Raw genomic sequence first — 27157 nt, forward strand, 5'->3', positions numbered from 1 at the left:
GAGAAGGGTAGTTAGTGGGGTTTCCCAGGGGTCTGTGCTCGGACCGCTGCTTTTTAGCATATTTATAAATGACCTAGAGATGGGAGTAACTAGTGAGGTAATTACATTTGCTGACGACACAAAGTTATTCAAAGTTGTTAAATCACGAGAGGATTGTGAAAAATTACAGAAGGACCTTACAAGACTGGGAGACTGGGCGTCTAAATGGCAGATGACATTTAATGTGAGAAAGTGTAAACTAATGGATGTGGGAAAGAGGAACCCGAAGTATAGCTACGTAATACAAGGTTCCATGTTAGGAATCACAGACCAATGGTCACGTGATGGCTGGTTCCTGAACGGATGTCTCTTAGCTGCTCTCCCCACTATTCCCCAGTAAATCATCTTTAAATCGGCTACTTGCCTCGTTTCAGACCCCAAAAGACTGTTTGGAAATACGGGGAAGCTCCGTGGAGGCGTTTGAGCAGACGGTGGAGACGATCCAGGTGGCGGTGACCAGGCATGCCGACAAAGACCCCGCAGGTGCAGAAGAGCCGCGGAAAACATCAAGAGCCTAAGATGGCGACTGAGAAAGAATCAGCAGGAGGAAGCCAGGCACCGAATCCGCCAGTGTTTGCGTTGCAGGAGGTGGCGATCAAAGAAATCATGAAACACATGGCGGTGGTGCTTGACAATAAGCTATCGACCCTGCATGCCTTTATGGATGAAATGAAAGAAAGTTTGGCAGCACATGGCACTCGGATCCAGCATGCGGAGGAACGGCTTTCGAGCCAGGAAGATCTGGTATCCGGTATGAACTCTCAAGTATTAGCGCTAGAAAAGAAATGTAAACTCCTGGAGGACAAAGTTGAAGACTAAGAAAATTGGCGCAGGAGGAATAATATTCGCCTGGTAGCAGTGCCTGAGAGTGTGAAGGAAAAAGATTTGTGGGAGCTTGTAGAGTCATAGCTGCCTAAAGAGTTGGGCCTGGAAGTGGAGGGGATGAGATTAGCCACTTACCAAAACTTTAATTCTGTTAAACATATGTAACTCATTTTGAGGCCTTTTTTAAAAGATCAGCCATTTAATGTGATCAGATTATTGAAAAAGTATACTGATTTTATTTTTTTTTAATTGGAGAGGAGATTTCTATTTATGGCTCAATACTAGAGACTGAAATTTCAAGTTCAAGATGCAGTGGGATGATTCTTAGATTCCATATTTTGGGATATTTTGATTAAGAAAACCTGATTATTATCGCCAGCATTTTACTAGCTGTCACAACAAAAGGTTTAAAGAGAAAATCTACCATATTGTCAATTTTTTAGGTTTGGGAGGCTATGCTCAGAGTTCAAGTCTAAAGCACAGAATGTTTAAAAAATTTGAAAGCAGAGGCTATTCTGATAGATGTATACAAGAAGGATATGCTAAGTCTAAATTGACTAGTAGGGATTCACATTTGGACAGTGTCACGAAACACCTAGCCACCCACCTGGGTTACCCCGTGGCCACTTAGAGGATCTACTACTACTACTTATCATTTCTATAGCGCTACTAGACGTACGCAGCGCTGTACACTGTAGGATCAGGCGACCCTCGGGGGGAGGAATGCTGGCTTCGGCCTAACCCCTGGTAAGCCTTTCCTCAGCTGAGAGGTGCCCAGCTCTACCACCGGCTGCCTTTCAGGTGCTGTGGAGGACTTGCAGCTCATCTGCATATCCTTACAGCCTTCTCCGGGGTGACACCCAGGTCCACTCCGATCCACTCAGGGCCTCCTCTGTAGGTGCCGCGCGCCAGGGCATTTTTCTCTTTACATCTAATCTTCTTCCCAGTTGCTAAACTACCTCAGTCATTTATGGCCCCTATTCACATTCTCTTCCTAGCCCTGTCCCTTCCTAATCTTTTCCCTCACCCCCTACCTCTCTCTGCTACAGGAACTCACTGCCCATCCATCGACTTCATCACCTCACCTTCTCTCCTACCCTCTTCCTATCTCTTGGCTTTTAATCTCCGCCTCTTTCTTCCGTCCATTTTGCCTTCCCCATTCCACCTAAATACCTCTCGCCTTCGACGCCTTCGTGGCCACACCTCTCCTACTCTCCTCTGCTCTCTTTTACTCCTTCTCTTACTCTCAGCCGGTGACATCAATCCCAATCCTGGCCCCCCTCACCAACTATTATCCCAACTCTACAGATCTCACCGCGACCTCTCTAACCTCATCTCTATTTCTCTACTCCCCTCCTCTTCTCTGCCCTTCTCTTGCGCCCTATGGAATGCCCGCTCTATCTGTAACAAACTCGCCTATATCCAGGACCTCTTTATCTCGCGTCACCTCCATCTGCTCGCCATAACAGAAACCTGGTTCTGCTCTGATGACTCTGCTTCAGTCGCAGCCCTGTGCCATGGCGGTTATCTATTTTCACATACTCCTCGCCCTGCTGGCCGTGGGGGCGGTGTTGGACTCTCTCCCTCCTCCAGATTTCAACCCCTTCTTCCACCTCAATCTCACTGTTTTTCCTCCTTTGAAGTCCACTCTATCCGCCTTTTCTCTCCTCTGCCTCTTTGAATAGCGGTCATTTATCGTCCCCCTGATAAGTACCTTTCATCCTTTCTCAGTGACTTTGACGCCTGGCTTGCCTTCTTCCATGATCCTTCCTCCCCCTCTCTCATCCTTGGTGACTTTAATATTCCTGCTAATGATCCTTCCAACTCTTATATTTCCAAGTTACTCGCTTTAACGTCCTCCTTTAATCTCCAACTATGCTCCATCTCCCCCACTCATCAAATGGTCACTGTCTTGATCTCGTCTTTTCCTCCAACTGTTCACCCTCTAGTTTCCTTGCCTCTGATCTTCCCTCCTCTGATCACCATCTTATAACTTTCACACTTAAATCTCCTCCCTCCCAGTCCCGTCCTATCTTATCTAATTTATCTAGGAATCTTCATGATATTGACCCTTCATCTCTATCCTCCCATGTTTCAAACCTCCTCTCTACTGTGGCACCATCCACGTCTGTCAACAAGGCTGTTTCTTCTTACAACAATACTCTATCCTCTGCCTTAGACACTCTTGCACCTTTGATGACCCGCCCTGTAAGGCATACAAAACCCCAACCTTGGCTGACTTCTAATATCCGCTACCTACGTTCCTGTACCCGCTCCGCCGAACGCCTCTGGCGGAAATCTCAGGCTCTTGCTGATTTCTTACACTTTGTTCATACTGACCTCCTTCCAATCTGCTCTTTTACGTGCCAAACAGGATTATTATATCCAACTGACCAACTCTCTTGGCTCTAATCCTCGACTTCTCTTCACCACATTGAACTCTCTCCTCAAGGTGTCCCCTCCCCCAACTCCCCCTTCATTATCTCCTCAGACCCTTGCTGAATTCTTTCACAAGGTTCAAAAGATAAACCTTGCTTTCTCTACCTCACCACCTCTCCCTCCACTAGTCCGTTCCCCTCTCTCTCCTTCCCCTCATTCCCTTTCCTCCTTTCCTGAAGTTACTATTGAGGAAACTACACTTCTCCTTTCTTCCTCAAAATGTACCACCTGTTCCTCTGATCCCATTCCCACCCACCTTCTTAATGCCATCTCTCCTGCTCTTATTCCTTTTATCTGTCACATTCTCAACCTCTCACTTTCCACTGCGACTGTCCCTGCTGCCTTTAAACATGCTGTGGTCACACCTCTCCTTAAGAAGCCTTCACTCGACCCTACTTGTCCCTCTAATTACCGACCCATCTCCCTCCTTCCTTTTCTCTCCAAATTACTTGAGCGTGCTGTTCACCGCCGCTGCCTTGATTTTCTCTCCTCACATGCTATTCTTGACCCACTACAATCTGGTTTTCGCCCTCTCCACTCAACCGAAACTGCGCTTACTAAAGTCTCCAATGACCTATTACTGGCTAAATCCAGAGGTCAATATTCCACCCTCATTCTTCTTGACCTTTCCACTGCTTTTGACACTGTCGATCACAGCATACTTCTCGATACCCTGTCCTCACTTGGATTCCAGGGCTCTGTCCTTTCCTGGTTCTCTTCCTACCTCTCCCTCCGCACCTTTAGTGTTCACTCTGGTGGATCCTCTTCTACTGCTATCCCTCTGCCTGTCGGCGTACCTCAGGGTTCTGTTCTTGGTCCCCTCCTCTTTTCTATCTACACTTCTTCCCTTGGTTCATTAATCTCATCCCATGGCTTTTCCTACCATCTCTATGCTGATGACTCCCAAATCTACCTTTCTACCCCTGATATCTCACCTTGCATCCAAACCAAAGTTTCAGCGTGCTTGTCTGACATTGCTGTCTGGATGTCTCAATGCCACCTGAAATTAAATATGACCAAAACAGAGCTTCTCAATTTCCCCCCTGACCCCACCTCCCCGCTCCCCCCGTTTTCTATTTCTGTTGATGGCTCTCTCATTCTCCCTGTCTCCTCAGCTCGAAACCTTGGGGTCATCTTTGACTCTTCTCTCTCCTTCTCTGCTCATATCCAGCAGATTGCCAAGACCTGTCGTTTCTTTCTTTACAACATCCGTAAAATCCGCCCCTTTCTTTCCGAGCACTCTACCAAAACCCTCATCCACACCCTTGTCACCTCTCGTTTAGACTACTGCAATCTGCTTCTTGCTGGCCTCCCACTTAGTCACCTCTCCCCTCTCCAGTTGGTTCAAAACTCTGCTGCCCGTCTCGTCTTCCGCCAGGGTCGCTTACTCATACTACCCCTCTCCTCAAGACCCTTCACTGGCTCCCTATCCGTTTTCGCATCCTGTTCAAACTTCTTCTACTAACCTATAAATGTACTCACTCTGCTGCTCCCCAGTATCTCTCCACACTCGTCCTTCCCTACACCCCTTCCTGTGCACTCCGCTCCATGGATAAATCCTTCTTATCTGTTCCCTTCTCCACTACTGCCAACTCCAGACTTCGCGCCTTCTGTCTCGCTGCACCCTACGCCTGGAATAAACTTCCTGAGCCCCTACGTCTTGCCCCATCCTTGGCCACCTTTAAATCTAGAGTGAAAGCCCACCTCTTTAACATTGCTTTTGACTCGTAACCACTTGTAACCACTCGCCTCCACCTACCCTCCTCTCTTCCTTCCCGTTCACATTAATTGACTTGATTTGCTTACTTTATTTATTTTCTGTCTATTAGATTGTAAGCTCTTTGAGCAGGGACTGTCTTTCTTCTATGTTTGTGCAGCGCTGCATATGCCTTGTAGCGCTATAGAAATGCTAAATAGTAGTAGTAGTAGTACACTTGAACATGAAGAGACAGTCCCTGCTCGACAGAGCTTACAATCTAATTAGGACAGACAAACAAGAGATAAGGGAATATTAAAGTGAGGATGATGAGGTCCCGTGATGCCATGGTGCAGGGCAGATGCTGGTAAGCTCAGCTCTGTGCACACTTACCCAAAAATCGGCTAATTTGGCGAGTCCACGGAGAGGAAAGGCACTGCCTCGATCATATAAGCTGGGGGAACTGACCCGCGATCGGGAGAGTACGATAGAGGAAGCAGAATGGTGGCAAAATCAGTCAGGAGGGAGCGAGATAAACCTAAACAGGCTGACAACAAAATGGCCGACCAGCGTGATCTCGGAGAACTGACAGTAGGATCCGCATGGATGACGGAGATCACAGCCGAGGTTACTGCAGCAGTTGAGGCGGCATTAGATAAGACACTCCAGCAACTCTATGATCGGACGGAGGAAGCTCATGAGCGTATTGATAGTATGAGTTTGGAGCAGGATGAAGGGTTGCAGCGAGTATTGGAGATCGAGGAGACAGCAGAGGCACAGAAGGCGATTAATGCGAAAATGGAGAGGCGTGTGCAGAATCTGGAGGCCAAGCTTGACGAGTTGGAGAATCGCAGTAGGCGAAATAATTTGAGGTTAGTAGGCCTACCAGAGTCGCTGATTGACAAAGACTTACCTACATTTTTAGAGAGGTGGCTGCCACGGTCCCTGCAAATAGAGGATAAATTACATCATTTTTGTGTGGAGAGGGCCCACAGAGTAGGGCCTCCGCGTCAATCAGAGACCAGACCGTGAGTGGTGATATTCAAAAGCCTCAATTTTCGACATAAACAAGCCATATTAGATGCGATTCGCGGCGGAGGCACTCTTACCTATCAAAGTAAGAAAATCCTATGTTTTCAGGATTATTCTCAACAGGTGCAAGCGCTGAGGAAAACATTCATGCCATTGTGCTCGGACATTTTCCAGAAGAAGATAAAGTTTGCGCTCTTATACCCTGCAAAGCTACGCATTTCCATTAACGGAGTGGAGGCAGCCAAAGAATATGTGCAGCACCAAGGGATTGTGCCGGATACTTCATGAAAGAGAAGAAGATCACAGGTTCCAGCGGTGAGAGGACTAAAACTATTGGCAATTACGGGATTGGTATTTGAGCTGAATGTCTATTATTGAGAGCTGGAAAGAGAGACCTAAAGTTTGAAAGACCAGCTGATAGAGCTGATATGGACTGATAAGATACATGCTGAGTGGCATACCAGAGTGAACATGGGCCAGATAGTAGGCTCTACGCGCATATTGGAATCCGCTGTTAGTTTTGCGGACGTTCTGACTGATCTCCGGATGGAGGCCTGCGACTGAAAGAGTGGAGGAGTGGCCTAGTGGTTAGGGTGGTGGACTTTGGTCCTGGGGAACTGAGGAACTGAGTTCGTTTCCCACTTCAGGCACAGGCAGCTCCTTGTGATTCTAGGCAAGTCACTTAACCCTCCATTGCCTGCCGCATTGAGCCTGCCATGAGTGGGAAAAGCGCGGGGTACAAATGTAGCAAAACAAACAAACATGGGACAATGCAACTTTCTGAGTTATAAAGTTTTTTTGATTTATACAGTTGGTGATATTTACAGAACTTTGCTCCAGAGGATTCCTCTTGTCCTCCGAGGGGGAGACAGATAAAGGCTGGTATAGTAGCTGAGATATTTTAGATGCGCATATAGTAATGTGAATTGGACAGAGAGACCCAAAGATTGATGGAGATGCTTGGCTGATAAGATACGTTCTGAGTTTACCTTCCGGAGTGAACACGGGCCTGATAGTAGACTCTATGCACTTATTGGAACCCTTTGATTGTATAGCGGACGTTATGACTGATCGTCAGATGGCGGCCTGAGTCTGAAAGAGCATATTGGACCATACAAGTTTCTGAGTTTTAAGTTTTTGTTTTACCTAGTTGGTGTTATGTACAGAACTATGATCCGGAGATTGTCTCCTGTCTTCAGAGAGGGAGACAGACAGATAAAGTCTGGTATGGCTGCTGAATTGTATTAGATATACCTAAGGGATGGGGTCAACATATATTATTACAATCTATGAGACGTATGTGGCAGTATATATTAAAACGTTTGAATAAGAATCCACATAGTACGGAATGCAGAATTTGGGCAGGGGGGGGGAAGCAAAAGAGGTTTATTAATTGGGCACAGGAAGGAGTAGTGTTGGTGGCGGATGTGATGCAGGAATCGGGGAACATTATTACTCGGGAGGCCTTAGTGGATATGGTGGGAACAGAGAATGTGACTTGGTATGACTATTTCCAGCTACATAGCTATATATCACAATTACATAGAGGCAGGTGTGATAGAGGAATATATGCTTTATTGTCGAACTTATTTTTGCCTCAGGGCAGAGAACAGACCTCGGTGTCTATACTTTATAAACAGTTAGGTATGATATCCGTGCAGCGAGATTATGGAGCGGTGGCTCGGAGGTGGTCTACAGATATGAGGGTGGAGGTTAGCAGTGGTGACATAGTCCAGTTTCTGAAGGAGATTGCATATAAAGTGACTAGTGCTCGACATCGGGAGATACAATTTAGAATAATCTTGAGAGGCTATTTTTCCCCCATACAGGCATACTATACTGGCAGTATACAAGAGCCAAAGTGTACCAAATGTAATTTTCAGAGAGCTTCCTTATATCACATGTTGTGGGAGTGCCCAGGAATCAGGAGGTTTGGGGGTAAAATTATGGGATTCTGTGAGACACTGATACATAAGAAGATAAGTTTACCGCCCAAAAGCATAGTGTTAGGACTGGGTGGGAATGGGAGGGATTTGCAACACATGGAGAGATTATTCATCTATAAGGCTATCATGATTGGGAAACAATGTATTTTGCAATATTGGACCCAGGATGTGGGGCCCTCATACTGGATATGGAGAAATATGCTGCATTCCCTGGTGACGATGGAGGCACATAGTGTGCACAGTAGTCCTAGAAGTAGACGACGTTTCTGGGAGGTTTGGGAACCGTACGTGCAGGCACTCTCAGGTAGAGCTCGTAGCTTACTGGTTAATTCTCTTACGCGATAGATTGGTGCTGGTAGAGGTGGGATAAGATTAATGAATACACCTGTGTGGGAGGGCTGGGGGGGAAGGGAGGAATGGGAGTGCGGGGTGGGGGGGTGGAAGAGGGGGAGTGGGGGCTTCAAAGATCAAAAGTAACACAGTGATGGAAGATGAATCAATAAGGGGGGGAGGGGGGAATGATAAAGTTGAAGATGGTTTATATTCATCAGTTGCTAGTACTTTGGAATGTTTAGGAGTTTCTGCAGTGATGATGGGGGTGGTCGGAGGTATGTATTGGGGACATCAAAGCATATCATTGATATTCTAACAGGATGGGTGTGGATAGGTGAGGGGTGGGGTGATCAACAGAGACATACAGCACCCGTAGCTGCCTTGTGATTCCTGCAGCTTAAACGTCAGCTGCTGATGAGCTTTATTAACCACCTGGAAATTTCTGTGTTTGCCTTTGCATCGTCTAAGGTCCCTGGTTTGTTGGTGCTTTGTTGCGCTTCTGCCTTGTCTGGTTCTAGTTAGTCTGTGTGTAGTTTAGCTTAGGTTTGTTGCTTATTTCCTAGCAGGGCCGCCGAGAGCTGGAGCCGGGCCTGGGACAAGGCCACCCCCGGGCCCCCCCCCCCCCACCCGAGGTCGCCGCCCACCCGAGATCACCGGGCCCCGCCCACTCGAGGTCGCTGCCCACCTGAGATCACCGGGCCCCCCCGCCGCCCACCCACCCGAGGTCACCGGGCCCCCCTCCACCCGCTATCGGGCCGGGCCCTCGGAACTAACCTTAAGCCTCCTTTCACTTCACAGCAAGCAGCGGCAGCACAGACCTCTCCTCCTTCCTTCCTTGCCCCGCCCTCGCGGACGTTACATCAGGCGAGGGCGGGACATAGAAGGAAGGAGTGGCCTGACCTGCTGCTGCTTGCTGCGAAGTGAAAGGAGGCTTAAGGTTAGTTCTGGGAGTGATGGAGGGCGGGCCAGGCGGCGGCGGCACCGGGACCCCCTGGAGGCCTGGGCCTTTTGTTCCCCCTGTCCCCCCCCTCTTGGTGGCCCTGTTTCCTAGTCTTGTTTTTGGTCTGTATTCCTGGTCTAGTTTCTGTTTGTCTGTGTCTCTTGCTTAGTGGCTGCTCTGCAGCTTTCAGTCCTGTCTCGTCTGTTAGTGTTTTTCAGTGGCTGCTGGGCGGCTTTCAGTTCCTGTCCTTTAGCTTGTCCATTTCCTGCTTTGTGTAGTATTGTCTGCCTGTGAATCCTAGTTTCCTGCCTTGCTGCCCATGTATATTCCTTTCCCCTCTGACCCTGAGTCCCTGTTAAGCCTAGTTGGTATCCAGTGCCTGCTCTGTCCGGTAAGTCCTGCCGGCCACCTGCACCCAGGGGCTCAACTCCTGGAGAAGGGCGGTCAAGCGCAGGTGAAATCTATCTGTTTCTGTCAGTGTTCTGCCTTGTCTCTGATTTGGGGGTGGTTTTACCTGCCACTGCTGCTCCTCAGCAGTGGCCCAAGGGCTCACGAACCTAGTTTCGGCCTTGAAAGCGTGACATTAGTTTTGAGGATATGACAGATAAAAGGGATGACAGTAGGAGAGATAGTGTTAAGTAGATGGGTGGGAATAGGATCAGAGGAACAAGTAGTTAGTTTCGAGTAGGAAAGAAGATGTGTAGTTTCCTCTTCAGTGATTTCAGAAAAGGAAGAAAAGGAGGCAGGGGTTGGAGGGTTGAGAGAATGGACTAAGGAAAGGAGAGGTGAAGGTGACCTGGTTGAGAATTCAAGTTTAATCTTGTGAACCTTATCATGAAAGTACTCGGCCAGAGTCTAGGGGGAAAGTGAAGGGGGAGTTGGAGGTGAAGGCACTTTGAGGAGAGAGTTCAGTGTGGCAAACAGACGTCGAGGGTTTGAGCCAAGAGAATTTGTCAACTGGATGTAATAGTCCTGTTTGGCAAGTAAAAGAGCAGACTGGAAGGAGGTCAGCAAGAATTTGAAGTGTATGAAGTCAGCATGGGCACGGGATTTCAGCCAAAGGCATTCGGCAGAGCAGGCACAGGAATGTAGGTAGTGGATTCTAGAGGTCAGCTAAGGCTGAGGTTTGGTACATTTTACAGAACGGGGAATGAAAGGAGTGAGAGTATCCAGAGCAGAGGAGAGAATAGTATTATAGGAAGAGACAGCCTCATTGACAGACTTGGATAGCATAGTGGTAGAGAAGAGATTTGAAACACTGGAGGACAGAGTAGAAAGGTCAATAGCCTGAAGATTTCTAAATGTATTGGTTAAGATTGGACGGGACTGGGGAGGGAGGGTGTTTAAGTGTGAAAGTTATCAGATGATGGTCAGAGAGGGGAAGAGTTGAGGCACAGAAACTGGAGAGTGAGCAGTTTGAGAAGAGGATAAGATCAAGACAGTGGCCATTATGGTGAGTGGGGGCAATGGAGCACAGTTGAAGATTGAAAGAGGAAGTTAAAGTAAGAAACCGAGACGCATAAGAGTCAGAGGGATCATTAGCATGAATGTTAAAATCCCCAAGAATGAGGGAAGGAGATGAAGGTTCAAGAAAGAAGGAAAGCCAGCCATCAAAGTCAGTGAGAAAGGAAGAAAGGGACTTATTTGGGGGTCGATAAATGACTGCTACTCGGAGAGGCAGAGGAGCAAATAGACGGATGGAGTGGACTTCGAAGGAAGAAAAACAGTGAGACTGAAGTGGAAGAAGAGGTTGAGCTCCATCACCCCCACTCACCGAACTGGCCATTGTCTTGACCTCATCCTCTCCGCTACCTGCTCACCCTCCAATTTCTGTGCCTCAGATCTTCCTCTCTCAGATCATCACCTGATCACCTTCACACTTCATCACCCTCCCCCTCAGCCCCGCCCTACACTAACCACTACTTTCAGAAATCTCCAGGCCGTTAACCCTCCCACCTTATCCTCTAGTATCTCTAATCTCTCCTCCCCTCCATCATGTCCTCCGAGTCTGTCAATAAAGCTGTCTCCGCTTACAATGCTACTCTCTCATCTGCTCTGGATACCCTTACACCATCCATCTCCCGTCCCACAAGGCGAACTAATCCCCAGCCCTGGCTAAGCCCCTGCATCCGATACCTTCGCTCCTGCGCCCGATCTGCTGAACGCCTCTGGAGGAAATCTCGCACCCATTCAGACTTCATTCATTACAAATTCATGCTATCCTCCTTCCAGTCCTCCCTATTCCTTGCCAAACAGGACTATTACACCCAACTAACTAATTCCCTCAGCTCCAACCCTCGTCGTCTCTTCGCCACCCTTAACTCCCTCCTCAAAGTGCCCTCCGCTCCCCCCCTCACTCTCTCCTCAATCACTGGCGGACTACTTCCACGATAAGGTACAGAAGATCAACCTCAAATTTACTAACAAACCACCTTCTCCTCTAACCCATCCCCTCAACCAACCAACCCAGGCCTCCTTCTCTTCTTTTCCTAATATCACCGAAGAGGAAACCACCAGCCTTCTTTCCTACTCGAAATACACCACCTGTTCCTCTGACCCCATCCCCACCAACTTACTTAACATCATCTCTCCTACCGTCACCCCCTCCATCTGCCATATCCTCAACCTCTCTCTCTCCACTGCAACCGTCCCTGACACCTTCAAACATGCTGTAGTCACACCACTCCTCAAAAAAACATCACTTGACCCTACCTATCCCTCCAACTATCGCCCCATCTCCCTCCTACCTTTCCTCTCCAAGATACTTGAATGCACCGTTCACAGCCACTGCCTCGATTTTCTCTCCTCATGCCATCCTCGATCCGCTTCAATCTGGTTTTCGCCCTCTACACTCGACAGAAATGGCACTCACTAAAGTCTGTAATAACCTGTTCCTTGCCAGATCCAAAGTCACTACTCCATCCTCATCCTCCTCAACCTATCCGCCACTTTTGACACTGTCAATCATAACTTACTTCTTGCCACACTGTCTTCATTTGGGTTCCAGGGCTCTGTCCTCTCCTGGTTCTTCTCTTATCTCTCCCACCGTACCTTCAGAGTACACTCTCATGGATCTTCCTCCACCCCCATCCCGCTCTCTGTTGGAGTTCCTCAGGGATCTGTCCTTGGACCCCTTCTCTTTTCGATCTATAACTCTTCCCTGGGCTTGCTGATTTTATCCCATGGCTTCCAATATCATCTCTACGCCGACAACACCCAGCTTTATCTCTCCACACCAGACATCACTGCAGAAACCCAAGCCAAAGTATCGGCCTGCTTATCCGACATTGCTGCATGGATGTCCAACCGCCACCTGAAACTGAACATGTCCAAGACAGAGCTTATTGTCTTTCCACCCAAACCCAACTCTCCCCTCCCTCCACTCTCTATCTCAGTAGATGACACCCTCATCCTCCCAGTCTCATCTGCCCGCAACCTCGGAGTCATCTTCGACTCCTCCCTCTCCTTCTCCGCGCATATCCAGCAGATAGCCAAGACCTGTCACTTCTTTCTCTATAACATCAACAAAATTCGCCCTTTCCTCTCTGAGCACACCACCCGAACTCTCGTCCACACTCTCGTTACCTCTTGCCTTGACTACTGCAACCTACTCCTCACTGGCCTCCCACTTAGCCATCTATCCCCCCTTCAATCCGTTCAGAACTCTACTGCGCGTCTTATCTTCCGCCTAGACCGAAAGTCACTTCACTGGCTTCCAATCAGGTACCGCATACAGTTCAAGCTTCTCCTACTAACCTACAAATGTACTCAATCTGCAGCCCCTCACTACCTCTCTACCCTTATCTCCCCATATGCTCCTACCTGAAACCTCCACTCACAGGACAAATCCCTCCTCTCTGTTACCATCTCCACCATCGCCAACTCCAGGCTCCGCCCTTTCTGCCTTGCCTCCCCCTATGCTTGGAATAAACTTCCTGAGCCCATACGCCAAGCCCCCTCCCTGCCCATCTTCAAATCCTTGCTCAACGCCCAATGTCACCTTCGGCACCTAACCATTTCACCTCTACCCAGGAATCTAGACTGCCCCAATTTGACTGTCCACACATACTGTCCATTAGATTGCAAGCTGACTTCACATGTTGTCCATTAGATTGTAAGCTCCTTTGAGCAGGGACTGTCCTTCTTTGTTAATTGTACAGCGCTGCGTAACCCTAGTAGCGCTTTAGAAATGTTAAATAGTAGTAATAGTAGTAGTAAATCTACAAGAGGGTGAAAGGATCTATCCCCAGCACAGCTTAGGTCCACCTGCACCTGGCTGCTTGTGTTCTACACTATCAACCTCCTCCCACAGACTGGGTCACAACCACCTCTGGGAGAGCCTCCCACTCTCAAATTATCCCCAGTGATTTCTAGGTTACTGGAGCTACACTCCCAGTGGTCCTACAGTTCCCAGAAAGCACTCACAGACCCAACACACAACCCACCAGGATTCTTTATCAGTCCAGAGAGAGAGAGGCAATAAACTAAATACAGTGGAACAAAATAGTGCAATCCGCAAACACTAACAGGTAACTGGAATATAGATAAATTATAACACTAACTAAACATTTGTATACTGTCTAAACACTACCTGGGAAGATAGATCTATCTGTCTCTCTTTTCTCCCTGGCTAAAACTGAAGAAACAGCTAGCAACTGCTGGGTAATTTCAAACTCCAGGCCAATAAACCTAGTCAACAAGTTTTAAAAATATAGTGCTCACAGTACTGCAGATTCACTTCTTTACTGAGTGAAACTAAAAGAGGGCATTCACTTTTCTATAACAGCTTTAACTAGAGAAATGCACTTCACTACTACTACTTAACATTTCTAGAGCGCTACTAGGGTTATGCAGCGCTGTACAAATTAATAAATAAGGACGGTCCCTGCTCAGAAGAGCTTACAATATAAAAGGACGAAATGTCAAGTTGGGTAGTCTAGATTTCCCGAGTAGAGGTGTTGTGATTAGGTGCCGAAAGCGACATTGAAGAGGGGGGTTTTGAGCAATGATTTGAAGATGGGTAGGGAGGGGGCCTGGCGTAAGGGCTCAGGGAGTTTGTTCCAAGCATGGGGTGAGGCGAGGCAGAAAGGGCGGAGCCTAGAGTTGGCGGTGGTGGAGAAGGGTACTGAAAGGAGGGATTTGTCTTGAGAGCAGAGATTACAGGTAGGGACGTAAGGGGAGATGAGGGTAGAGAGGTAAGGAGGGGCTGCAGATCGAGTGCATTTGTAGGTTAGTAGGAGAAGCTTGAACTGTATGCGGTATCTGATTGGAAGCCAGTGAAGTGACTTGAGGAGAGGGGTGATATGAGTATATCGGTCAAGGCGGAAGATGAGACGTGCGGCAGAGTTCTGGATGGACTGAAGCGGGGATAGGTGGCTAAGTGGGAGGCCGGTGAGGAGTAGGTTGCAGTAGTCAAGGCGAGAGGTAATGAGAGAGTGGATGAGAGTTCGGGTGGTGTGCTCAGAGAGGAAGGGGCAAATTTTGCTAATGTTGTAGAGGAAGAAGCGACAGGTCTTGGCTATCTGCTGGATATGCGCAGAGAAGGAGAGGGAGGAGTCGAAGATGATGCCGAGGTTGCGGGCAGATGAGACGCGGATGATGAGGGTGTTATCAACTGAGATAGAGAGTGAAGGGAGAGGAGACGTGGGTTTGGGTGGGAAAACAATAAGTTCAGTCTTGGCCATGTTCAGTTTCAGGTGGCGGTTGGACATCCAGGCAGCAATGTCGGATAAGCAGGCCGATACTTTGGCCTGGGTTTCCGCAGTGATGTCTGGTGTGCAGAGATACAGCTGGGTGTCATCGGCATAAAGATGATAGTGGAAACCATGAGATGAGATCAGGGAGCCTAAGGAAGAGGTGTAGATTGAGAAAAGGAGGGGCCCAAGGACAGATCCCTGAGGAACTCCAACAGAGAGCGGGATAGGGGAGGAGGACGAACCATGACAGTGTACTCTGAAGGTACAATGGGAGAGATAAGAGGAGAACCAGGAGAGGACAGAGCCCTGGAACCCAAAGGAGGACAGTGTGTCAAGAAGTAGGTTGTGATTGACAGTGTCAAAAGTGGCGGATAGGTCGAGGAGGATGAGGATGGAGTAGTGACCTTTGGATTTGGCGAGGAATAGGTCATTGCAGACTTTAGATAGTGCCGTTTCTGTCGAGTGTAGGGGGCGAAAGCCGGATTGAAGCGCACTTCAAGGTTTAATAAAGGAAGTTTTACAGGTTTAAAACACACTATTCTGTCACAGATAGTCAAAGCAAAAACAACCTGGCTGGGAACATTCAAAAATTCTTTAGGAAACATGGGAACATCTTGGATGGCCATGATCGTTTCAAGGATAAAAAAATTAACGGTTGCTCATTCCAGCAGTAGAAATCTAAAAGAGAGATTGGTTCCTTCAGCAAACCACTAGGGCACTCTCAATAAGGACACTGCACTGTCTGTACCAATTACACTGGGGACTTATAGATCCACAGACTAAACAGATTTTTTGAACAACACTCTTCAAATTGCAACACAGCACAGGCCATCCAATGCCCTTGTCCTTTGATTTATGCAAGCAAAATCAAAAGTATGATCGTCCCACATCATTGAACATCAGAGCTGCCAAGTTACCCATTCCAGCAGAGAACCTTTTAAGCCAGTCCTGGATTTCTTTCAACCTCACGTGCATTATGGACCTGTAGCACTGATTTCAATGGATAGAATCATGGACTAAACATAGTAACATAGTAGATGATGGCAGAAAAAGACCTGCACGGGTCCATCCAGTCTGCCCAACAAGATAAACTCATATGTGTATACCTTACCTTGATTTGTACCTGCCTTTTTCAGGGCACAGACCGTACAAGTCTGCCCAGCAGTATTTCCCGCCTCCCATCACCGGCTCTGGCACAGACCGTATAAGTCTGCCCTCCACTATCCTCGCCTCCCAACCACCAACCTCTCTTCCCCCACCTGCTCCGCCACCCAATTTTGGCTAAGCTTCTGAGGATCCATTCCTACTGCACAGGGGGATTCCTTTATGCATATCCCACGCATGTTTGAATTCCGTTACCATTTTCATCTCCACCACCTCCCGCGGGAGGGCATTCCAAGCATCCACCACCCTCTCTGTGAAAAAATACTTCCTGACATCTTTTTTGAGTCTGCCCCCCTTCAATCTCATTTCATGTCCTCTCGTTCTACCGCCTTCCCATCTTCCCATCTACAAATACTATACTGCTTTAGGATGTGTGTTTAAAACCACAACTAGACAAAAGGTCTCATGCCTGGAATGGATAACTTGGCAGCTCTGGAACATAGAAGGCATATTCTCACTGCACCAATTGTGAACCATCCTGACTACACTGCCTTACATTTTTGACAAACTGATCAAATGCATTATGGGACCTACAACTAGAAAACACAGGGAAACAGTTTGTCCCCGTCCCCACGGGTTTTGTCTCCGTCCCCTCTCCATCCCCGCGGGTTCTGTCCCCATCTAAAGAAGCCTCAAACACTTATGATTTTATATTTCAATCTTTTTAATAAAGTATAAAAAGGAATATGCTATGTAACTGTTGTTTATAAATGACAAACCGAAAACAATAAGAACTCTACCCTTCCAACCCCAACAATAGCTGCAGTGGCGTAGGAAGGGGGGAGGGGCGGTCCGCCCCGGGTGCACGTGCTGGGGGGGGGGGGTTGTCGGCCCCGCTGGTTCCCTGCTCCCTCTGCCCCGGAATAGGTTACTTCCTGTTCCGGGGCAGAGAGAGCAGTGAACCAGCAGAGCCGACGCAGCTTCGAGCGACGTGCACTATGGGCGGATCGGCCCTCCTGCCCGTCCCCCGCAAGTAAGAATTTGTTCCGGGGGGGAGGGTGCGCGCCATGCTGCACCCGGGGGGGGGGGGTGCGCAGCGGCGACCCGCCCTGGGTGTCAGCCGACCTCACTATGGCCCTGAATAGCTGACTTCTATCCTAATCCACCCTGTTAAAATGTCCAGGGGTACAAACACACAACCCATTCTGTATGCCCTGGAAGGGAGAAATATGCCCTATGAAGCACTGTTATGATTTTTTAAATCTAAGGATGGATAATGTCATCCGTTGTTATGTCAGGATTCCGTCCAGCTCTCCTGTCTTCCTTCCACAGTCCTTCCTGCAATAGAAGTTGTATTCTCAGAAGAGTGGAGGAGTGGCCTAGTGGTTAGGGTGGTGGACTTTGGTCCTGGGAAACTGTGGAACTGAGTTCAATTCCCACTTCAGGTACAGGCAGCTCCTTGTGACTCTGGGCAAGTCACTTAACCCTCCATTGCCTCATGTAAGCCGCATTGAGCCTGCTATGAGTGGGAAAGTGCCAGGTACAAAAATTTAAAAAAAAAAAATGTGCTTGTAGCAAAAATGTGCAGGATCCCCCATAGAAATTTTGCTGGCTGGAGCCAGTACTTTTGCTTGTTTTTCCACAAAATTTAAACATCATCACCTGCATCAGTAGAACATAAATAACTGTCCAATTCATTAACAGCTTCAAAGACGAGAATGACACCCATCCCATCCCAGTGCCATTCTCTACCTACAGCCCTTATTTCAAAGTGTACAATCGTGGACTACAATACCACATTACTTTAGGCTTTAAGTTTAAATCCAGGACTTGCCAAAGAGTCTTCCCCCTGCAACTGGGTAACTTGGCAGCTCTGTAATATTGTTTAGATGTGACCTTGGGGGGCGGGGAGTTGTGAGTGCCCTGCTCCTAAATCCTGTCCACCCTGCCTGGTGCATCTGAAGCCGTCACTTTTCAGCTTTAATCCTAATTTTAGTCTGAGCCTAGAGCTGTTCAAATTAGGGGGAAGTTGATAACATACTGCGGGAGTCTGATACGAGGTGGAAAACTGAAAAAGTTGAAGCTTTAACGATAACTGAACCCCCCAAAGCAGACTCCCCCCCCCCCCCCACACACACACACACACACACACACACAATAAGGAAATCAATCAACCCTCCGCGAGAGGCCAGGAAAAACCTCGCGACCGAGGGAACAGAAAGCGAAAGCACATCCAGACCACAACAATGTAGAGACGTGTTTAATTAAGCCCAAAACCGAGACGGACTGTGGGCTGCACTTACCTGCCATCCTCCGATAAATATCCAAACAACCAAGGCCGGGGGGAGGGGGGTTAAATAAAAGAGCAGCGGCGGAACTCGTGAGACGGCTGAATCCAGTGGGCGGAGCTTGTTAGCAGTAGGCGGAACTTGCCCACACGCCGTTCAGGTGGATTCACCCCAAAACAACGGTAAAAAGACTATTAGAAATAAGGCACTGACGATCATGCCTCGTCCTCTGAAGGTGGAGGACAAAAGACTTTTTTCTTTGTTTCCTTATTTGGCAGCTTTTTTATATCTAGATATAAATATCATGAAATAGCAATTGAATATCACTAAAACAGCTTTAAAAATTATTGTAGCTGGTAGGGGCGTAGGCTAGCCAGTCCTCGCAGTGGGAGGGGGTCAGAGCCCAAAGTGGGGGGCACATTTAAGTCTGCTGCCGCCTCCCCACCCACTGCAGTAGTAAAGTACCTTGGTGGCAGGGGCCCCCAAGCCCTGCCTTCTCCAGCACCGGTCTCTGGCGCTGCCGCATTGCCTGCCCTGCTCTCTCTCTTCCTCCTCGTATCCTGCACACTCCTTTAAGTGAAACGGAATTTCACTAAAAGGAGCGTGAAGGACATGGGGAAGAGAGAGCAGGGCAGGCAACTCAGCGGTGCCGGAGACCTGCGCTAGACAAGGCTTCAGCTGGCATGGGTTGGGGACCCCTGCCATCAAAAACAGGGGCCCAGAGGTAATTTGGGGGGGCTCAGGCCCCTGTGGCCCCACTTAGCTATGCCACGTGGAGAGACTTGCAGACCTGAACATGTGTAACCTGGAGGAAAGGAGAAACAGGGGTGATAAGATACAGACGTTCAAATATTTGAAATCAACCAAAGTCTACACATCATGAACACCTGGGCAGATGCATTCCGATTTAAACTGAATGCAGAAAAAAAACTCAATGCCTCATACTTACCTCCCAATACAACACAAATAAATTTACCGCTATTAACACACCTAAACTACAACTGCCAATTTCCGAAACTTTAAAAATCCTTGGAGTCACTATCGACCGCCACCTAACACTTGAGACTCACGCAAACAACACAACCAAAAAGATGTTCTACTCCATGTGGAAACTGAAAAGAATAAGACCATTCTTTCAGAGATCCGTCTTCCGCAGCCTAGTGCAATCACTCGTACTCAGTCATCTGGACTATTGTAACTCATTATATGCAGGTTGCAAAGAACAAATACTGAGGAAACTTCAAACAGCACAGAATACAGCAGCCAGACTCATCTTCGGAAAACCAAAATACGAAAGTGCAAAACCCTTATGTGAGAAACTGCACTGGCTCCCACTCAAGGAACGTATCACCTTTAAAGTATGCACCTTAGTCCACAAAATCATCCACGGTGAAGCCCCGGCATACATGTCTGATTTAATAGACCTGCCACCAGGGGCGTAGCCACGGGTGGGCCGGGGCCCACCCACTTTGGCCTCAGGCCCACCCAGCAACGGTGCATGCTGCAGGCCTTCTTTCCCTCGGGCCCTCCCTCCCCTTCGGGCAGCGCCGCAGTCTACCTGTACAGGAAAGCTGCACGGCACCGGGTCGTCCTGCCGCTACGCTGCTGCCCTCCGCTCCAGTCATCATCTTTCTGGCACAGAGTTCTTCTGCTGCTTATCTGCAGCGGATCCGCGCGCTGCCAGGGCTGTATGCTGCTGCGACTGCTTCCTCTGCGCTGGCCCCGCCTTCTGCCTCTTCAAGAAGGCGGGGCCAGCGCAGAGGAAGCAGTCGCAGCAGCATACAGCCCTGGCAGCATGCGGATCCGCTGCAGATAAGCAGCAGAAGAACTCTGTGCCAGAAAGATGATGACTGGAGCGGAGGGCAGCAGCGTAGCGGCAGGACGACCCGGTGCCGTGCAGCTTTCCTGTACAGGTAGACTGCGGCGCTGCCCGAAGGGGAGGGAGGGCCCGAGGGAAAGAAGGCCTGCAGCATGCATGTCAGTGAGTGGTGTCTGGGGAAAGGGAGGGAAAAAAAAAACCTGCAGCATGCTGGCGGGTGGTAGGTTTGTTGTGTGTGTGTGTGTGTGTGTGTGTGTGTGTGTGTGTGTGTGTGTGTTTGTGTGTGTGTGTGTGTGTGTGTGCTGGGGGGGGGGTCAGGGAGAGACAGGAGCACTGTTGGGATGAGGGACAGATAGGGGGATGGACGGAGAGATGCTGCAAGGGAAAAGAGAGGGAGAATGGTTGGATATGGGTGGGATGGGGAGAGGGAGGGAAAGGGCATGAGAGAAAAAAACGTGTTGGACATGAAAGTGGAAGGGAGGGAGAGATGAGAGGGGAAATGTTGAACATGGCATTGAGGTGAGAGAAAGGAAGGATGGAGAGATGATGGGAGGGGGAGAGAGATGTTAAACCAGGGGCTCAAGGCAGGGAGCGGGAGAAAAGTTGGACATGAAGAAGGTGGAGAAGAGGAGAGGAAAGGAGAGATGCACAAGCGGGGGAGGGGAGAAAGAGGGAAGATGGATCCAGGAAGAGAAGATAGACAATGGATGGTAGGGAAGAGAAAGGGAAAATGCTGGACAATGGGGGAAGGGAGAGGGAACAGGAAGATGCTGGTGGTGGGAGGTAAAAGGTATAGGGAAATAGGCTATGAGGGCGAGGAGGGTAGAAAGAGGGAACAGATGCTTGGCTGGGAGGGGGGGGAGAGAGAAAATTTTGTGCCCACCCACATTGTGCTCAGGCCCACCCAAAATTGGCTGTCTGGCTACGCCACTGCCTGCCACCCAGAAACGCTAAAAGATCATCCCGAACTTTCCTCAATCTCCACTTCCCTAACTGCAAAGGCATAAAATACAAAGTACTGCATGCATCAACCTTCTCTTATATGAGCACGCAACTCTGGAACACACTACCACGCAACCTGAAAACGATCTACGAATTAACCGACTTCCGCAAACGATTGAAGACTTATCTCTTTGAGAAAATTTACTGCAAGGATCAAAACACATGAAGTCCACACACACTAACAGAAATGCATCAATACACCCTCTTCTGAATTCTCTTACCCCGTATTTTCTCCACAATTAATACTCCACCCACATATAAAATTGTTATACTATAAGGTTTTTGTGCTATCATCCTATCTTTTCCCCATTGTAACATTCCATTGTTTCTACGCTCCAAATTGATGTTTTGACTTGACTTTGTCTTCCCATAACTCCTCATAATGTAACCCATAATCGTACTGTAACACATTGTATTTCCATCATTCACAATGTATTGTAAGCCACACTGAGCCCGCAAATAGGTGGGAAAATGTGGGATACAAATGCAATAAAATAAATAAATAAATAAATCCGCAAAAGAACCTTTTCCGGAGATGGGAGGGCAGTAGAACGAGAGGACATGATATGAGAGTGAAGGGGGCAGACTCAAGAAAAATGTCAGGAAGTATTTTTTCACGGAGAGAGAGGTAGATACTTGGAATGCCCTCCCGCGGGAGGTGGTGGAGATGAAAACGGTAGCAGAATTCAAGCATGCGTGGGATAAATATAAAGGAATCCTGTGCAGAAGGAATGGATCCTCAGAAGCTTAGCCGAGATTGGGAGGCAGGGCTGGTGTTTGGATGGTGGGGCTAGTTCTGGGCAAGACTTCTACAGTCTGTGTCCTGAAAATGGGGCTAGTTCTGGGCAAGACTTCTACGGTCTGTGTCCTGAAAATGGCAGATACAAATCAAGGTAAGGTATACACAAGAAGTAGCACATATGAGTTTATCTTGTTGGGCAGACTAGATGGACCGTGCAGGTATTTTTCTGCCGTCATCTACCATGTTACACTTAGAAACATTACTAATAAAGTGTGTATTTTGTGCTCGTTTTTCTACAGATGGCCAAATTTCAGTGAGGATACCCTGTTTCCTGATGGGTTCATCTTAAATGTTGTTGTAATCTGCCTTGGGAAGCCTGGTGTTATAAAGATGATGAAATATATTGAAATTACATGGAAGTAGAATTAAACTCTCCTTTCATTGGGGCACATGGAATCACATCTGCTTTGTATAAGTTTACATTTTAGACAGTAACATGGTAAATGACAGCAGATAAAGACCTGAATGGTCCGTCCACTCTGCCCAACAGTCACATTCAAGATTAAATCAACAATGAACTTAAGATTATATATGTGATCATGGACTTTCTTTGCTGTTTCTGGAACATAGACTGTAGAAGTCCACCCGGTTCTGTTCTTTTGTTCCAACGACTAGAGTTGCCGTCAAAGCTCACTCCAGACTATCCAAATCCGTCTTGTCATTTGCGGAACACAGACCGTAAAATTGTGCCCAGCACTGTTCTCATATTCCACATTAGCGTACTTTCCGTCAAAGCTCTCTCCAGCCCATCCTACAACCGGATTGCTACATGCGGGACTTAGACCGTACAAGCCAGCCCAGCAACGACCTTAGTCGATACAGCCATCTAAGCACCACTTCACATGTAAACACGTATGCAACCCTTTCAGTTTTGTTTATTATACCATTCATTTTCTAATTAGAAATCCTCTGTGTTCATCCCACACCTTTTTTCAATTTCGCCACAGTCTTTTTCTCCACCACCTCCCTCGGGAGGGCATTCCATGTATCAACCACCTTCTCCGTGGAAAATAATTTTCTGGCATTACCACCCTGTAACCTCAAATCATGTCCTCCAGATTTACCATTTCCCCTTCTCTGGAAGATATTTGTTTCTATATTAATATATTTCAAGTATTTCAATGTCTGTATCATATCTCTCCTGTCCTTCTAGGGTATACGACTTTTGGCACAAGCCCCATATCATTTTTGTCGCCTTCCCCTGGACCGCTTCAAGTCTTCTTACATCTTAGCAAGATCTGGCCTCCAAAAGAGAACACAGTACTCCAGTTGGGGCCTCACCAACGACCAGTGTGAGGATGTTATAATGCCGTTGTATCGCTCCATGGTGCGACCACACCTTGAGTACTGTGTTCAATACTGGTCGCCGCATCTCAAGAAAGATATAGTAGAATTGCAAAAGGTGCAGCGAAGGGCGACTAAAATGATAGCGGGGATGGGACGTCTTCCCTATGAAGAAAGACTAAGGAAGCTAGGGCTATTCAGCTTTGAGAAGACACGGCTGAGGGGAGACATGATAGAGGTACAGTGGTGGAAATAAGTATTTGATCCCTTGCTGATTTTGTAAGTTTGCCCACTGACAAAGACACGAGCAGCCCATAATTGAAGGGTAGGTTATTGGTAACAGTGAGAGATAGTACATCACAAATTAAATCCGGAAAATCACATTGTGGAAAGTATATGACTTTATTTGCATTCTGCAGAGGGAAATAAGTATTTGATCCCCCACCAACCAGTAAGAGATCTGGCCCCTACAGACCAGGTAGATGCTCCAAATCAACTCGTTACCTGCATGACAGACAGCTGTCGGCAATGGTCACCTGTATGAAAGACACCTGTCCACAGACTCAGTGAATCAGTCAGACTCTAACCTCTACAAAATGGCCAAGAGCAAGGAGCTGTCTAAGGATGTCAGGGACAAGATCATACACCTGCACAAGGCTGGAATGGGCTACAAAACCATCAGTAAGACGCTGGGCGAGAAGGAGACAACTGTTGGTGCCATAGTAAGAAAATAGAAGAAGTACAAAATGACTGTCAATCGACAAAGATCTGGGGCTCCACGTAAAATCTCACCTCGTGGGGTATCCTTGATCATGAGGAAGGTTAGAAATCAGCCTACGGTCACTAGCGGAGATGGCAGCCTAAGCCAAGAGCTCCGACGAGCCCCGAGCAGAAATAATAAAACCACCTCGCGAAAACAGCGGGTTTTGAGAAGTTGAGAGAGATAAACAATAATAAACAACAGGCAAGCAAGGACTGATGTTATCACAAGCCTCCGTGGTTGATTTGTCGGCATTCGCGTACGCGAACGCAACCGGGCATAAACATGGCGACGCCTCGGCAGATCGACCGCCCGACTCCCCAAATGAACAACAAGAGCATGATTCTCCACCTCTATTTGAGTCGGGGGACGGCCCGGGACAGGAGGAGACCACCTTGCGGGATATTGGCGCGTGGGTGAAAGAAATTCAATCAGACCTGAAGGCCATGCGCTCGGACCTCGCGGCGCTGGGGGCGGACCTGAGAGGAGAGATAGGGGCACTCGGCGTCCGCGTGGCAGAGAATGAAGACAGGTTGGAGGAGCAGGCTGAAGCAATACAGAGCTTAAACCGCCACACAGCCGAGTCTAAACAAGAGACCCAACAGATTTGGGACAAGTTGGAGGATTTGGAGAACCGCAGCAGAAGGAACAATGTAAGATTCAGAGGACTCCCAGAGGTTCCAACATATGCTGACTGTGAGGGGGTGGCGCAGAAGATCGCAAGTGCATTGCTAGCCACGATACAAAGCAACAAGGAACCAGCAGAGATTCAGATTGTGCGCGCCCATCGAGCGCTGGGACCACCAAGAGCAAACAAGCCGCGAGACCTCATTGCGTGTTTTGCGGACTTTAAGCTAAAAGAAAAGATCATGCAGGCTTCCCGAGCGGCACCAGACTTTCAGTGGGATTCGCATGTGATACACTGCTACCAAGACTTAGCGGCTTGCACCTTAAAGAGGCGAGCAGAATTGAAACCCTTCACACAATTGCTACAAACTGAAGGGATCCGATACCGTTGGAGCTATCCCTTTGCCTTGCGCTTCTACAAAGACGGCAAGCTTCATCAAATACGAAGCCTGGAGGAAGCAAGAGAGATATTGCCTGACGGCCCTGGCGCAAGGGAAGGGAGTACAATTCATCCACCCGCCACGGCTAAACCGACTAGACCGCGCTGGCAAAGAGTGACAAAGGGCAGGGGACGCCTTCAGCGACAATACTCGGACCCCCGATTAAGATCTGTATTGGAAACCAGTGGACATTGAGCAACAGAAAGTGGAAGAAAAGCAGGAACATAAGAAGCAACTAAAACAGAAGCACAGAATAACAGCTGAAGTGGGAAGATTATTTGCAGAATGAGACTTACAGATATGGTATCAATAGATAAATCTAATATGCTATAAGAGATACATTTGATTTATGAAGAGTGGTAGGATTGTTATATTTTACAGCTCACTGGTTTGATACTGTTATGCGGGTGGTTTATGCTAAATATCAGTATGTGTAAAGAGGGGAGTGAGGTCTCTTTCCCAAAGGCACACCTATGTACGGGGTACAGTTGTGCCAATTAGGAGGGAAGAGGGAAAATGGGACGGGCGGGGGGAAGGGAGATAGAAAAGATAAGCGAGAAAATTTAATGACCATGTCCAACATAATAAGGGAGTTAAGGGTGAGATACCAGTCAAAGGGTATGAACTATAGGATTTGTGCAAGATCTGGGGATGAGTAGAATAACCTGTATGACCCTCAATGTTAAGGGACTAAATTCCCCGACAAAACGCCAGCTGCTATTTAAAGAGACGCAGCGCTTAAAGGCAGATGTGTCCTTTATACAAGAGACGCACTTGCTACCAGATAAGGAGCATCTTTGTCAAGGGGGCAAAGGTCGGCATATATATTTTGCATCAAATCACAAAGAAAAAAAGAAAAAAGGAGTCCTCATCATATTGACTAACAAGTACCCTTGGCAAGTGCAGAATATAATAAGGGACAAGGAGGGTAGATACCTACTTTTGATAGTGAGACTGGGGAAGGAGACGCTTTCCTTGCTAAACATATATGCCCCTAACGAACGCCAGGGTGCCTTTTATAAGGAAGTATCCAGGATACTGAGTAAGAATATCGAAGGCACGTTATTAGTGGGCGGTGACTTTAACCTGACGTTGTGCCCAAAGCTAGATAATTCAACAGAGGGAGTGAGATATGCTCAATCAGAGAGGGCCCAGCTACACAAATTCCTGGAGACTTGGCGCCTAATAGATCTATGGCGCCACAGACACCCACAATCCAGGGGGTACACATATTACTCAGGGGTCCATAACTCACACTCACGCATAGATATGTGGTTAGGGCCTCCCAACATATTCTCCAGAGTAGAAGAAATATCAATACTCCCAAGAACGTGGTCGGACCATGCACCGGTTACTTTAGAATTAGAGTGGGAGGTGAGATCCCCGGAGACCCCAACGTGGCGCCTTAGAGATGAGCTGCTAGCAAACACTACAGTGATTACCCGCTTAGAAGCAGAGATAAAGGAGTATTTAGCTATTAACGACAATGGGGAGGTCACATCGCAGATATTATGGGAGGGCCTAAAAGCAGTAATCAGGGGGAAAATAATAGCGATTCAAGCACATATCAAGAAGCAAACGAGCGCTCATACACAAGCTTTACACGCGGAATTGCTGGGCTTGACTCTACAAGCTCAACAGCAACCTTTATCAAAATACGATCAAAATCGCATACACGCTATTCAGCTAGCTCTAAGGGAACTACAGTTAGCAAACGTAGCTGAACGGCTACAACAGGTTAGGCAAACACATTTCGAATTTGGCAATAGAACATCGAGATTATTAGCACATAAATTGAAGAAATGTGCTTTAAACTCCTATATACATACAATCAACACAGACGAGGGGAAAACATGCACTAAACTTGAGGACATTAAGGATGTCTTTTATAAATTCTACCAGGGGTTATACCAGGCTGAGGAATTGGCGACACCGCAAGAGGCCCAGAGCTATCTGAACCAGGCAAGGCTACCAAAACTGACAGCAGGGGAGGCAGAGTCATTGTCCAACCCAATTACGCTGGAGGAGGTGCAATGGGCCATCCGGGACCTTCCGAATGGGAAGGCCCCGGGCCCCGACGGGTAC

The 27157-nt window shown here is 47.9% G+C and overlaps 1 protein-coding gene across 1 annotated transcript in view; it reads right to left on the reverse strand.

Annotated features, from left to right (window-relative positions):
• Positions 1-18410, reverse strand: part of LOC115482582 (caspase-1-A-like) — a 101812-nt gene extending 83402 nt beyond the window's left edge. Inside the window, exon 1 of the mRNA XM_030222486.1 lies at positions 18354-18410. Within this exon, the coding sequence (XP_030078346.1) occupies positions 18354-18360 (7 nt within the window). The 5' untranslated portion in view covers positions 18361-18410. The remainder of the gene's footprint in view (positions 1-18353) is intronic.
• Positions 18411-27157: the final 8747 nt, after the last annotated feature.

This window comes from Microcaecilia unicolor, chromosome 13 (assembly GCF_901765095.1).
Source record: "Microcaecilia unicolor chromosome 13, aMicUni1.1, whole genome shotgun sequence".
NCBI classification, from domain to species: Eukaryota; Metazoa; Chordata; class Amphibia; order Gymnophiona; family Siphonopidae; genus Microcaecilia; species Microcaecilia unicolor.